This window comes from Arachis ipaensis, chromosome B09 (genome assembly GCF_000816755.2).
Source record: "Arachis ipaensis cultivar K30076 chromosome B09, Araip1.1, whole genome shotgun sequence".
Taxonomy (NCBI): domain Eukaryota; kingdom Viridiplantae; phylum Streptophyta; class Magnoliopsida; order Fabales; family Fabaceae; genus Arachis; species Arachis ipaensis.
Window position 1 is genome coordinate 104670080 of NC_029793.2, and position 13222 is coordinate 104683301.

The window sequence follows — 13222 nt, forward strand, 5'->3', positions numbered from 1 at the left end:
TTGGCACATGGGAGACACTCAAGCTCAGCCCAAACATTCACCAAGTGGGCCCCAGAAGTGGATTTTCACACTCCTAAGTCTAGTCCATCATATTTCTGTAATCATTGGTCATTAGATTAGTAATAGGAGAAGATCACCCATGTTTAGGATCTTCTTCCTCCCCCATTATTTTTGAACACTATTATGTACAGTATGAGTCACTAAACCTCCTAGGTTAAGGTTAGGAGCTCTGCTAATTTTCATTGATTAATAAAAGTATTACTGTTCTATTCAATTCGTGTGTGACTCTATTCTAAGATGTATCTTCATTCTTCAACCTTATGAATGGGATGATCCGTGACAATCATCTTCATTCTACATGGGTTCAATGTGAGTCCTAACCAGAGATCACTGAACCACCAGCTTAATTATACATCTCTTAGATGGCTAATCCACGACTTCATTGGGGACTTCTCGAGACACTAGTTCAGCCGAGGTATGGGGAGATTAAGGTCTTCGTGATAGAGGCTAGAACCAAAGGTGCAGCATTCTCTGATCTGGAAGATTCGACCTTGTCTGTGAAATTTTGAGTAGGATCATCAAAGGGATGAACTTCTGGAGCTTCACCCTCCTTCAGATTAGGCGCACACTAAACTTGTCATTTGGTCTGAGAGGGGAAGATTCAATGGCCATGACCGTACTCCGTCGATCACTTACAGCCTACCATGGAAGGAATCACTCATAGTCGGAGAAAGACAGTAGGAAAGGTCGATCTAGAAGAATGAAGCATCTCCGAAGCCTCAACCGTTCTCTTATCACTGTTTTCAATTAAATTAAGTAATTTCATCCCTATTCATGTTTTATGTGTTTATCACAACAAACTATCTTTTCTAATCGCCTGACTAAGATCTACAAGGTGTCTATAGCTTACTTTAAAACAACAATCCTCATGGGATCGACCCTGACTCACCTCAGGTATTACTTGGACGACCCAGTGCACTTGCTCGTTCAGTTGTGCAGAGTTAATTTCCGTGCACCAAGTTTTTGGTGCTGTTGCTGGGGATTGTTCAGATTTGACAAACTAACGGATTATCTTGTTGCTTAGATTAGGTACTTTTTAATTTATTGAGTCTTGCGTCAATCCTTAAGTTTGGTGCCTTTTTTCATCTTTGGTCCCTTTGGTAATTTTGGTCTATCTTTTCTTGAGTCTTTAGAAAATTGTTCTTGTTACTTTCTTTTATTTGATTTCAATTTCTTTAAATTTGATGTCTTTTGGTGTTTTTCATGTAAATTTCGAAAAATTAGTGTCTTGGCTTTTAAAATTTTAGGTTTGGTGTCCTTTAGTTATTCTTTAATTGCTTTGAATTTTCAAATTGTTCTTTGTGTTCTTTCTTGGTATTCAAGTTGTTTTTATTTTTTTTCTTGTTTTGATCTTAAAAGTTTTAAGTTTGATGTCTTTTGGTATTTTCTTTTTTTAGTTTTCAAAAATTTAGTCTTAGATCTAAAAGTTTTAAGTTTTGTGTCTTTTGGTTGTTTTTCTCTTTCTTCATTAATTCAAAAAATCAAAAAATATCTTTTCTATCTTTATTTCAAAATTATTTTCGAAAATTTCAAACAAAATTTCAAAATCATTATCTTATCTTATCTTAATTTCAAAAATCAAATTTCAAATCTTATCTTTTATTATCTTATAATATCTTTCTTTTAATTTGATTCTTTCTTATCTTATCTTTCTTTTAAATTTTAAAATTCAAAACTTTTTCAAATCTTTATCTTATCTTTTGTTATCTTTCATTAAATTTCAAATCATTATCTTATCTTATCTTAAATTTGAATTTCAAAAGCAAATTTTTTCAAAAAATCAAATCTTTTTCAAATCTTTATCTTATCTTGTTTCAAATTCAAAATTCAAAATTTAAAATTTAATTTTCAAAAATCCTATCTTATCTTATTTTAATTTCAAATTTCAAAATCTTTATCTTATCTTAAACTAATTTCAAATTTCAAAATCAACTCTTTGTCAAAATTCAAATTCAAAAAATTTTCAAAATCAAATCTTATCTTTCTAGATTCTTGATCTTTAAAATTTCAAATTTGAATTTTAAATCTTTAAATTTTAAATTTCAAATATTTTAAATTTTAAATTTTTCAATCTTATTTAGTTTGACTCTTTCTTTTAAATTTTAAATTTCAAATTTTATCTTTCTTTTCAAATTCAAATTTCAAATCTTTTTGTTTGACTTTCTCTTTTTGAATTTTAAAATTTTCAAAATCAAATCTGTATAAAAAAATTAATTTTTAAATTCCTTTTTCCTCTTTAATTTTCAAAATCTCCCTCTTTATTCTCTTCTATTTCTTTTTGGATATCTCACTGGGAGCTCCCTATACTATGACATAGATACTCCCATTTTTCTGTCTCTTATTTATGTATGCAGAAACACCGAAGTCACTATGGATCAAAAGGGAAATACACGAATTGGGAGACCTCTGGGTTCCTATACATTTGACACTCCTACTGACTCAGATGACTTTAAGGTCAACCTAGACCAGATCCTGCTATTACAGCAAAAGTGTCAGTTTCATGGACACCCACAGGAAGACCCCAATAAGTTCATGTCCAACTTTCTGCAGTTCTGTGACATTGTAGAGGCCAATGGAGTAGACCCTGAAGTCCCCAGACTAAAACTCTTTCCATTTGCTCTGAGTGCTCAAGCAAATGAATAGTGGAATATGGAACTCAGAGGAAGTGTGAACACCTAGGATAAGGTTGTTAACAAATTCCTGAACAAGTTCTCTCCCTCACAGAGATTAACTAAGCTAGTGACAGATGTTCAGACCTTCAGGAAGAAGGAGAGCGAGTCCCTCCATGATGCTTGGGAGAGGTACAAGCTGATGTTCAGGAATTGCCCTCCCCATATGTTCTCAAGATGGAGCAAGACTATCATCTTTTATGAAGCCATCTCTGAGATAGCCAGGAAGATAATAGATCACTTTGTAGGTGGTTCTCTGTACTTTATAGAGACACATGAAGAAGCAGATGAGCTCATTGAGATAGCTGCCAATAACTAGCACTTATACTCCTGTGAGGAAACCCCAGTTAGGACAGAAGCTCTAGACATGGAGACCTTAAAAAAAGGTGGAATAGTAGTCTTCAACAAAGAGGCCGAACCTCAGAAGCATGCTACTAAGGGACTTAAGACAATCAAAGACCAGGAGGATCCTGAGAATGCCATTGAGCATGCCCCTACAGAGAAAAAAGAACCTCAAGTTGATTCTTCTCTGGGCATGCAAGAGGAGCTTGTGACTCCCACAGAGCACGCCCTTACAGAGGTGAAAGAGCCTTAAGAGCTACCTTTCTTAGGGGTACAAACAGAACCAGAAGATGAGCAACTGGCTCATTTCTTAGTAGCATTCAAGAAGCTACAAGTCAATATCTCTTTTACAGATGTATTGGAAAAGAACACTTCCTATACGGCCTGTCTAAAAGGCATTCTTTTTGAAAAGAAGGACCTAAGGGGAGATGAGACTGTGGTACTGACCAAAGAATGCAATGCTTTAGTCCAGAATGAACTACCAAGGAAGATGCCCGACATAAGGAGCTTTCAGCTCCTATGTCCTATTGGAAAGATCACTTTTGACAAGGCTCTGTGTGATCTTGGCTTGAATTTAAATCTGATACCTTCATTTGTGATGAAAAATCTAGGAATTCAAGAGGCACAAGAAACAAGGATTACCTTGCATGAGGACTGGATGGTGTTCAAGGTTCTTGACCCTCCATTACCCCTGACAAGGGAGGCACTTGCATAAAGGATTCAGCATTCAAGCCTCCTCCCTTGATTGAAACCAATTCAATCCCTCCTAAGACCAAACATAAGTTTGGTGTTGGATGTACACTATCCACCAAGGAGGAAGGCCCTAAAAGAAAGATGCCTAGGGGCTGGAAAACCAAAAAGATCCCTACTAAAGGCTTCTCACCATGGAAGATGGTAGTATTCACTTATCTCATCATGGTATTCACCATGGAAGAGGGAAGTGGCAAAAAGGGACACCAACATATTGCTGCAAGCCCAACCCTGCCTTATGCAGTGAACAAGAGCCTGTCTCTTAAGCGTATTAAGCTAATCTATGAGAGCTCAAGAAGGACGCTTCTAGTAAGGAGTAAGAGTTTAATCCTCTATGACTACCTTTCTCCTTGAAAGGAGCTATCCGTCAAGCTAATGACATTAAAGAAGCGCTTGTTAGGAGGCAACTGAAGAACTGAAGATTGATGGTTTAGAAGTTATAGTAAATACTCGTTACAAGTATAGTTACTAAACCAAGCAATCAACCTTTCTTACAAAAGTTTTGGTTGTCACAAGTAACAAACCCCTTTTAAATTGATAACCGAGTATTTAAACCTCGGGTCGTCTTCTCAAGGAATTGCAGGGAGGTATGTTCTTATTATTGGTTATGAGTCTTGTAAATTAGGGGTTTTAGAAAGTAAGAAAGCAGTATGTTGCATGAGAAGAATAAGATAAATAAATAACAATAAAATAAACCCTTGGCAAAGTATAAGAACTGGAAGTCCTATCCTTATCTATATGTCCGTTATTTTCTGTATACATGCATTTATATGATTGAGGCCATCATTTCATTCAGCTCACTTACCCAAATAGCCTACCTTTCATCAACCATTGTTAGCCAATTTTGAGCCTATTTAATCCCTTTCGTTCTTAATTTTAGCACATCACTACCCCTAAGTAAAAAACAATAAATGTCCCTTAATTTGGATCTTTGATTAGCTTAGGCTAGTGAGGGTATGTATCATGTGGGTATGGGAAACTTGGGACATTGGTTGAGGTAAAAGTGTATTTTGTATTTTTGTTGAAAGTATTGGAAATTGGGTACATATTCATGCACTAAATGTAAAACCATATGCATTGATGCCTTTGTATATATTTTAGATTGAAAAGAAAAAAGATGTGAAAAAAAATGTAAAAAAAAATATAAAAATAGAAAGAAAAAAATATATATGTGGAAGGAAAAAAATGCAATAAAAAGGGGACAAAAATGCCCCAAAGCAAAGTAATAATAAAAATGCATATGGAATGTGAATTAAAGAGAATGCATGAGTATGTGAAAAAGTGGAAATCATGGGTAGCTAGGCATTGTATTAGAATTGTATAGGTTGTTATATGTGTTTGGTGAGAGCTTAGGTTAATCAAAGATGCAAATTTCAAGCTCACTTGACCATATGCATCCTTACCCTTACCCTAACCCCATTACAACCTATGAATAAGACCTCATGATGAATGTATGCATGCATTGAATAATTATTGATTGTTAGAAGAAAAAAAAATCTTGGAAAGCATGAGTAGAAGAGAATTGAGTGAATCGACCCTATACACTCGAGCGACTAGAGCGGATACACTTCCGGTGAGGGTTCGATGCTCAATTCCTTATTCCCGGCTTTCATGAGCTTTCTTCTTGCAAGTCTATTTGAACTTCAATTTTTATATTTGAATTGGTAGGATTCATGAATCTTCATATGATCTTAGCCCTACCTGTTTATATATGTTCTTGGAGATTGATTCATTTTTAACCAAGTAGGTAGAAGTATCTTGCATTTAGTTGCATTCATATAGATAGATTGTATATAGTTTCTTTACATTGAATAAATGTTCATACCCCTTTTCTTGTCTTTCTTGGTTTAGCATGAGGACATGCTTAGTTTAAGTGTGGGGAAGTTTGATAAACCCCAATTTTGTGGTTTATCTTATGTTGAATTTAGGGGATTTTATTAACTTTTCTCACATTTATTTAATGAAATAGCATGATTTTGTGAATTGCTCCTAATTTGTGCTTAAAAGTAAAAACATGCCTTTTAGGCCTTAAAATTGCTAATTTTAATTCACTTTAATTCCATTCGATGCCTTGATATGTTTGTTAAGTGATTTCAGGTTTAAAAGGCAAAGATTGGGTTGAAAGAATGAAGAAAAAGCATGCAAAAATGGAGAATTCATGAAGAAATGAGGATTTGCTGAACTGAAGGCCACACGCACGCGTCACCTACGCATACGCGTGAGATGGAAATTTGCAAGAGACGCACGCGTCACCCCACGCGCACGTGTGACCATAGAATCAGCAATTGACATGCATGCGTCATCCACGCGGACGCGTGATGTTGGTCACGTGACTAGTAAAGGCAAAACGTTGGGGCCGATTTCAAAGTTCATGGAGGCCCAAATCCAACTCATTTCTGATGCTTTTGAACCCAAGGATGGAAAGGAATTGAGGGGGGTAGGAGCACATAGTTTGAGTTTTCATTATGTTTTAGGGTAGACTTCTAGAGAGAGAGGCTCTCTCCTCTCTCTAGATTTTAGGGTAGTTTATGTTAATTTTTCTTAGATCCAAGTTATAATTCTTGTTTTGATTTCAATTCTCTATATATTTTAGTGTTCTATTGTCTTAATCTTATTAGTTTCTCTTGTTAATTTCTTGTTTGCTCTCTTTTATGTTTATGAACAATTGTTAGATCTCAATTTCTTCTCATGCAATTTTATATTTCTATGTCTTTTGATATTTACTTCACTTGTTATTATTAATTCCTTGCTTTTGTTAGTTATAGCTTTTATTAATTCTTGCATTTTGTGATGTTTACTTTTATTGCACACTATGTGTTTGATAGAATATTTTGTAGGATGACCATGCACCTCGAATTTCTCATAACCATTATCACCAGCCCAAATTAGATGCCAGTTTTTAGACTCCTTCCTAACCTTCTCAAGCCTACTTTTGATAACTGGTGATAGTACTCCCACGTGATTTTCCAACTTTACCTTATTCCTAGCCATTGTACGCATTACAAACATTCCGACTTCCTCTAGCAGTGTGATGATTTGCTTTCCTCATTCTTCCTTTATCTTTGAGTTAAATACTTCACATGCATTATTGCAAATAGAGTCCAACTTCGACTTGTGACTGAACTTTGACCATGTCCATGAATCCCCTGGCCATTTTTCCAGATATGCCCAGGCATCCCGTTAGCCTCTAATCTTATCCATTAACTCCTTGAACTGCTGGTACGTAGTGGCCCGTGCGCAATCCCACAACAATCCGCTTAGCTCCAAGTCTTTCCATTGTTTATTGAAATTACGTCACAAATGCCACACACAGAAACGGTGATGCACATTAAACATCACCTCCCTTATGGCTGGAATCAAACCCTGCAACAGAAATTGAGACAGCATAGCCATGGTGAGTGAGAACACATAATGATTCACCATAACAGTCCTTAACTTTCACCCCATGCACCATAATAGACCCTGACTTTTAAAAAATACACTATAACAGTCCCTAACTTTCAAAATGATTCACCATAATAGCCCTTAATATTTACATCGTGCAAACAACATAGTCCCATTCCAATTTTGCAAATCAGTTCATATTCAACCCAAATAAAATTCACCAAACTGATTTCAAGAACAACTCATTAACGATTGCTTATGCTATTATGCAGACTTTCTGATTTCAAGAATCAATAATCAATATATCATCATCATTAACCAATGTTACTCACACACATACAAAATCAAATAAATAATCCTTATTCAATAATCATTAAGCTTTTTGCATCAATATATTTAATTAGTATAAGCCTAACATCAGATTAAAAACAACATAAGCAATGAAAAGTAATAATCAGTATTTCAATAATCAAATTAAATCAATAAATCAATAAGCATAACATTAGAATAACAACCATTAGACTTTTTGCATCAATATATTTAATAAGTATAAGCCTAGCATCAGATTGAAAACAATACAAGCATAAAAAGTAATAATCAGTATTTCAATAATCAAATCAAATCAGTAACCACTAACAACCAAAATGCATCAGTATTATTATTATTCAAATGGAATGTATCTATTATTAAAAGTAATCATTAGTATTTCAATATTAAATAGAATGTATTTATTATTATTATTATTATTATTATTATTATTATTATTTAACTAATATACCACTAACCACCAAAATGCATCAGTAAATAAAAATCAAACATACCTTTTGCATATCAAAAATAAAACACCACCCGTGTGTCTTGTAGTCTCTAAGGTCTTGATGCAACAATTCCAAGAACCACTTCCAATTATCTTTATTCTCGACGTTCACAATTGTCCATGCAATCACGTAGATGTGGTGATTAGCATCTTGCCCGAAGCTGACAATATTTGGCCTCCAAATACGGTCTTCAAGAAAGCACCATCAAGACCAATTAGTGGACGGCAGCTAGCTTTAAAATCGTTCTTGGAATCGGCTAAGCACACGTACATCTTCTCCAAGATTGGTCCCCATGTGGCTGTGGAGTTGTGCAAATTTGAACAGTTGATCCTGAATTGGTCTTGAGTAAAGTAAGGCCGTAGTCTCTCAACATAGCATATTGTGCCTTCTCATCCCCATAAACCACATTTCTAGTATCACTCAGTGCTCTTGAAATTGAATTCCTATTGAGGGATAGATCATACTTTGTCTTGAAGAATGTTGTAACATCATAATGTCTAAAGTTAGGATACTTCCTCACTTTCTTTACCAGCTTACTTGCAACCCAGTTTCGGTTTGCATCCCTATTCTTATCCTCTCTAGGACAAGTATGATCATCCATGAAAGTCTTCACTTGCCAGCAGCTGTCCTCATAGTCCCTTGAGGCATAAATCACCCATTTACATTCTTTGACTTTACATATTGTCCTTACTCTTTTTCTATCATTTTTCTTAAACTTGATACGCCTTTCCTCTTGGATGGTGTACTCCCTCACAGCCTCTTTGAAGTCCCATTTGGTATTAAATTTCATTTCGACTTCTAAGTGCAGTTCACCAAACCTTGAACCCTCTCAAAACACTGAAAAAACTTCTAGAATCATCGTCTTCATCCAGCTCATCTTCATAATTTGGTGGGGTTTTCATCTCCAACGAATGCCATGAATTTGCACCATCAGAATCAGCTCCGGGATCATAAGCATTATAGTCTTCAACCTTTGCATCCCCCACAAAACCAAGATCAACTTCTTGATCTAAAACATCTTCCACAAATGCATCATAATCAACTATTATCTTCTCTTTACCCTTACCAGATGCACCTGTAGGACCATTCTTCAATTTCACATCCTTCCTTCTTGAGGAAGAAATATTAACCAAATCAATCAAATCAGAGGAGCTGTCATCCCCTACTAGCTTATAACTTTCATCTTCAGCACTATCATAGCTATCAGAGGAGTCTTCATTAGAAGATAGAACAATTTCAGGAACCTTTACTGACTTATCTTTTGCAACATATCTTCGACAGTGTCTCATGCTCATGGTTGTAGACCTCAGACAATACTTCCTGAACAAATTGGTTTTGGATTGTGTTGATTTATGTGTGAATTTTGGGATTGTCTCAGGCTTAGGCTTAAGTTTGGCTTTGGTGGGTTCTTGATTCTTAGGAATAGAATATATGCTCTTGGACTTAAGGCTGGGCTCTACAATTGGTTTCTGATCAGCATAGGGTTTAAGATCAACAACTGGAGGGGACACGTTATGATAAGCATGGGTAGAAGTGTTTGGAATGACCCTGGCTTCCTTACCAACATCTCCTACTTGATCATCAACATATACCATAACCTCTTTTCCTTCCAGAATCTCAGGTGTTGACACTTCATGCTCAATGAACACATCAACCAGACAATTGTTTTTCTTAGCAAAGAAACACATCTCCCTTAACTCTCCATCATTGTTTAACCTCCTGAGTCCAACCTCTAGACTCCTACCTAGAACAAGCCACCAACATTCCTTCATCTTGTCATACCCAAGCTCTTTATGGTAATTCCTAATATAGAAAACATCTAATGTATCTTCATCAATATCACCCAAACAACTTTTCTTATTAGGAGAATAAACCATCCTTCCTTCTTCATTTTTTTCAAAGCTACCCCCATGATGGAACATAATGTCAATTAGATTTTCCATCTGCATCAGAAATAAAAATTGTACACATTAACTCAATGACCATGGTCACAACCCAAAAATCAACAGATTGCATTTCATGGATGGTAAAAAAAAAAAAAACTTTTCCCTGTTTCATTAGGCAAAAATAGAGCATGTTTAAAATCCATAACCTAACATAACAATATATAAAACCTTAAAACTTTATCAATGATGAAAACACCCCACCACAAACAAGCAGAAAGCCAACTAAACCCTTGAAAATCAAGCTATGATTGTCAAAAAAAAATAAGGGCACTGTGTACTCACCTCAATAACAACAACAATAGTGCTTCCTCAATAACGGCACTGTGAACTCCACGATGACACTTGTAGTCCCGCAAAATTGTCGAACTCGCAAACCCTAAACAACTACACTAAGCCTTCACCATTGTCAGAGGAAGAGGGAGTTTAAGCATTTTGGTGTTGGAGAAAGGAAGGAGAAGACTGTGAGTGATCAAAATCCATATGGCTCTAACGTTTTATTTTCTTCATTCAGGTAGAATGGTGATGTTTTACTCTCTTTAGGCACCAAAACCCTAAACGACACTGTATGGAACATCCACCATGGTAGCCACTTGTCAGATCAGCACTCCGATTTGCTGACTCAGGCCAGAAATAAGCTTGGGGACTTTTATGGAGCCTGAGTTCAATCTCGAGGACCAAAATGGTGCAATTGAAAATTCAGGGGTGAAATTGGTGCAGGGGCCAAATCCGAGGGACCATTTTGGGGATTTAGTCCTCTAACAATTTGTCCTTGGCTAATTATCATCCCTACCACATAATCGTCATAAAATGCCAAATTACACTATTATTATGTATGATAATTCCGTGTATTATATATATAAGGGTAAACTATCAAAATTTTCTCTAATTTTTTAATACGCTAACAAAAATATCTCTCATTTTGGTTAACAATAAAAATATCCAACGTTAAATATATATTCTCAAAAAAAATTTTAGAGAATGAATTTTGATACAGTTTTTCGCAAGCTTGATTAGAAAAATAAAATATTTTTATCCCTAAAATTTGGTAATTTTATGTTAAGTATCTGTGATTTGAAGGGAAAAGAAAAAGTGGGATCTAGCTCAACACGGATATGGGTGGGTAATTTGGTTGGGCCTGGGTTTTTTAGTCAATGGGTGTGAAATTTCTTGGTTACCACTAACGTACCTGTGGCCCAATGAAACTAAGAAACTTCAGACCAAAAAGAAAATGATTTGGCGCAAACCAGTACGTGAAAAAGATTAAAAGGGTAAACTAAGTTTGCCAAACTAGTTACACTAGTTAAGCATTGACCATGGGCTTTTTCTTTCTTCCATTGTTTCAGAAAACCGCATTTTACATACCCACCACAAACACACACAAATACATAATTAAGACATAGATGTTAGTTAACTTAATACTACACTAAACACTATTGATGAATATTTGTTTTTATCAAAATAGTTGTCTATAAAATCTACCGTTGGATTAAAATTTATATAAATTGTATATCAATTCAAAATCGTTTGATATTTTTTTTTATAGATTAAAATTGATGATGATATAAAATTTTAAAACACATATATTTTAGATCATATCTATAAATTTCATGTCAATCCAAAATCATTTGATATACTTGTTGTTAGTTACATTTATTATCTTTTAAACATTTTGAATTTAAATTTATAATTAGAAAGAAAAAATAATCCAAAATTTTCAAACCAAATAAGTTAAATTACCAAGTTTGAATAACCCTAGCTAGATAAAGCAAAACAAACCGGGTCAAGGACAAGAAGTGTATATAGAGTTAGCAAAGCCCAATTTGGTAATTTTATACCGCGTGTGCTGCGGTTCATGCACGTGGATGTGAGATTGAATAATTTGGTCTACCACCTAGGTTAAATGATGATGATACACGTGCATATATTGGTTCATGAATGGGGGGCAAAAGAGGAAAAACATACAAAAGCAAGAAACACAAAGAAAATGGGTAGATACATAGATAAATAGATAGATGGATAATCATCTATCTCATTTGCCATGTTTCTTTGTTCTTCTTTTCCATTTTGGGGACCATTTTCTTAAAGAAATGTCTACTCAAAGTGGAACACAACTCCTTGAATTCTGATGAATGTGAGGCTTTCATTAATTCATTCACAACCATGGTTTCTCAACATGGCCAATGCATACTCCATCACCATTAGTACCCCAATATATATAAACCATAATAATTAAATTAGCAAAAGTAAAGTCAATTTTTTCTTTTGTTTAATTAATATATATACACATGCATAGAGTTATCAATTGACATAACGTAACATTCATATATACTCTTGATTTGGCCATTTTGAACCTTAATTTCCAAAAGCATGATTGTAGTGGGATCTTGGTAAGCCACACTTAGGTGTTAGGTGTCCATCAAATAGAGGTTTAATTTGGAAAAATGAAAAAAAGCGCAAAATAATTGAGTGTTTTGTTTGATATGAGAAAAAAAAAAAAAGGAGACTTTCGTTTCATAAAAAAAATGACTTTGAAAATTGCTTTTCATATTGGTGATGGGTCCAAATATAGTCCAGAACAATCGTCATTCCACTTTCACTTTAATAGTTTAATTTCAATACATTTATAGGTTTATGCATTCGCCAATAAATCAAAGCTAATAAAGGTTTTCTTTAATTTATTTGTGTTCACCAAAGCTTTGAGCTCTATTATTTCCTTTTTGATTGCAATCATAAAAATAAAGAATAATCGAAGTATCATTATTGGGATATTTTTTTAAATTGATTTCGCGGAAAAAGCATGAGTGACGTATTACATATAGTTTCTTTTTAACCTGTATATTATTTCTTATAAATAATAAACGCAGAAATGGCCAAATAATTAATACTAAATCATTAAATCCTTGTAGATTGAATAATTAAGAAGTCTTTAACTACTTAACAAGGACTTTAAATAGGGTTAAATTAAAGTAGAATGGATCAATAAAAAAAAACATTTCTAGGTCAACTTCTATCAAACTTTTTCTTTTGATCAAGAATAATATTTTCGTAAATAAAAACTAGTTATATGGACATGTGATGTGTAACATGTAACAGCTGAGCAATCCAGTGATCACAAATTAACATTATGTATATATACAAATATACGCCAGCTTTTAGTATGTGGTTTCGATCGTCTTATATTATTTCATGTTATCACCTGCCTGGTTCATCACAAAATTAATATGATAAATTAATCTATATAATAATAATAATG

General features: G+C 34.4%; 1 protein-coding gene across 1 annotated transcript; it reads right to left on the reverse strand.

Annotated features, from left to right (window-relative positions):
* Positions 7150 to 8813, reverse strand: LOC107615743. Its single transcript, XM_016317778.1, has 3 exons — positions 8294 to 8813; positions 8027 to 8211; positions 7150 to 7287 (listed from the first exon to the last, which is right to left on the reverse strand). Exons 1-3 carry the CDS (start codon positions 8811 to 8813, stop codon positions 7150 to 7152), a joined length of 843 nt encoding a protein of 280 aa, XP_016173264.1.

Excerpts from the sequence above, each read along its gene's own strand:
- LOC107615743 (XM_016317778.1), bottom strand. The coding sequence starts at position 8,813 with ATGAAATTTAATACCAAATGGGACTTCAAAGAGGCTGTGAGGGAGTAC. Across the intron at positions 8,212-8,293 it reads GGACCAATCTTGGAGAAGAT|ACCGTATTTGGAGGCCAAAT; the intron begins GTACGTGTGCTT and ends GCTTTCTTGAAG. Across the intron at positions 7,288-8,026 it reads TTATTTTTGATATGCAAAAG|TCAGGGTCTATTATGGTGCA; the intron begins GTATGTTTGATT and ends ATTTTTTAAAAG.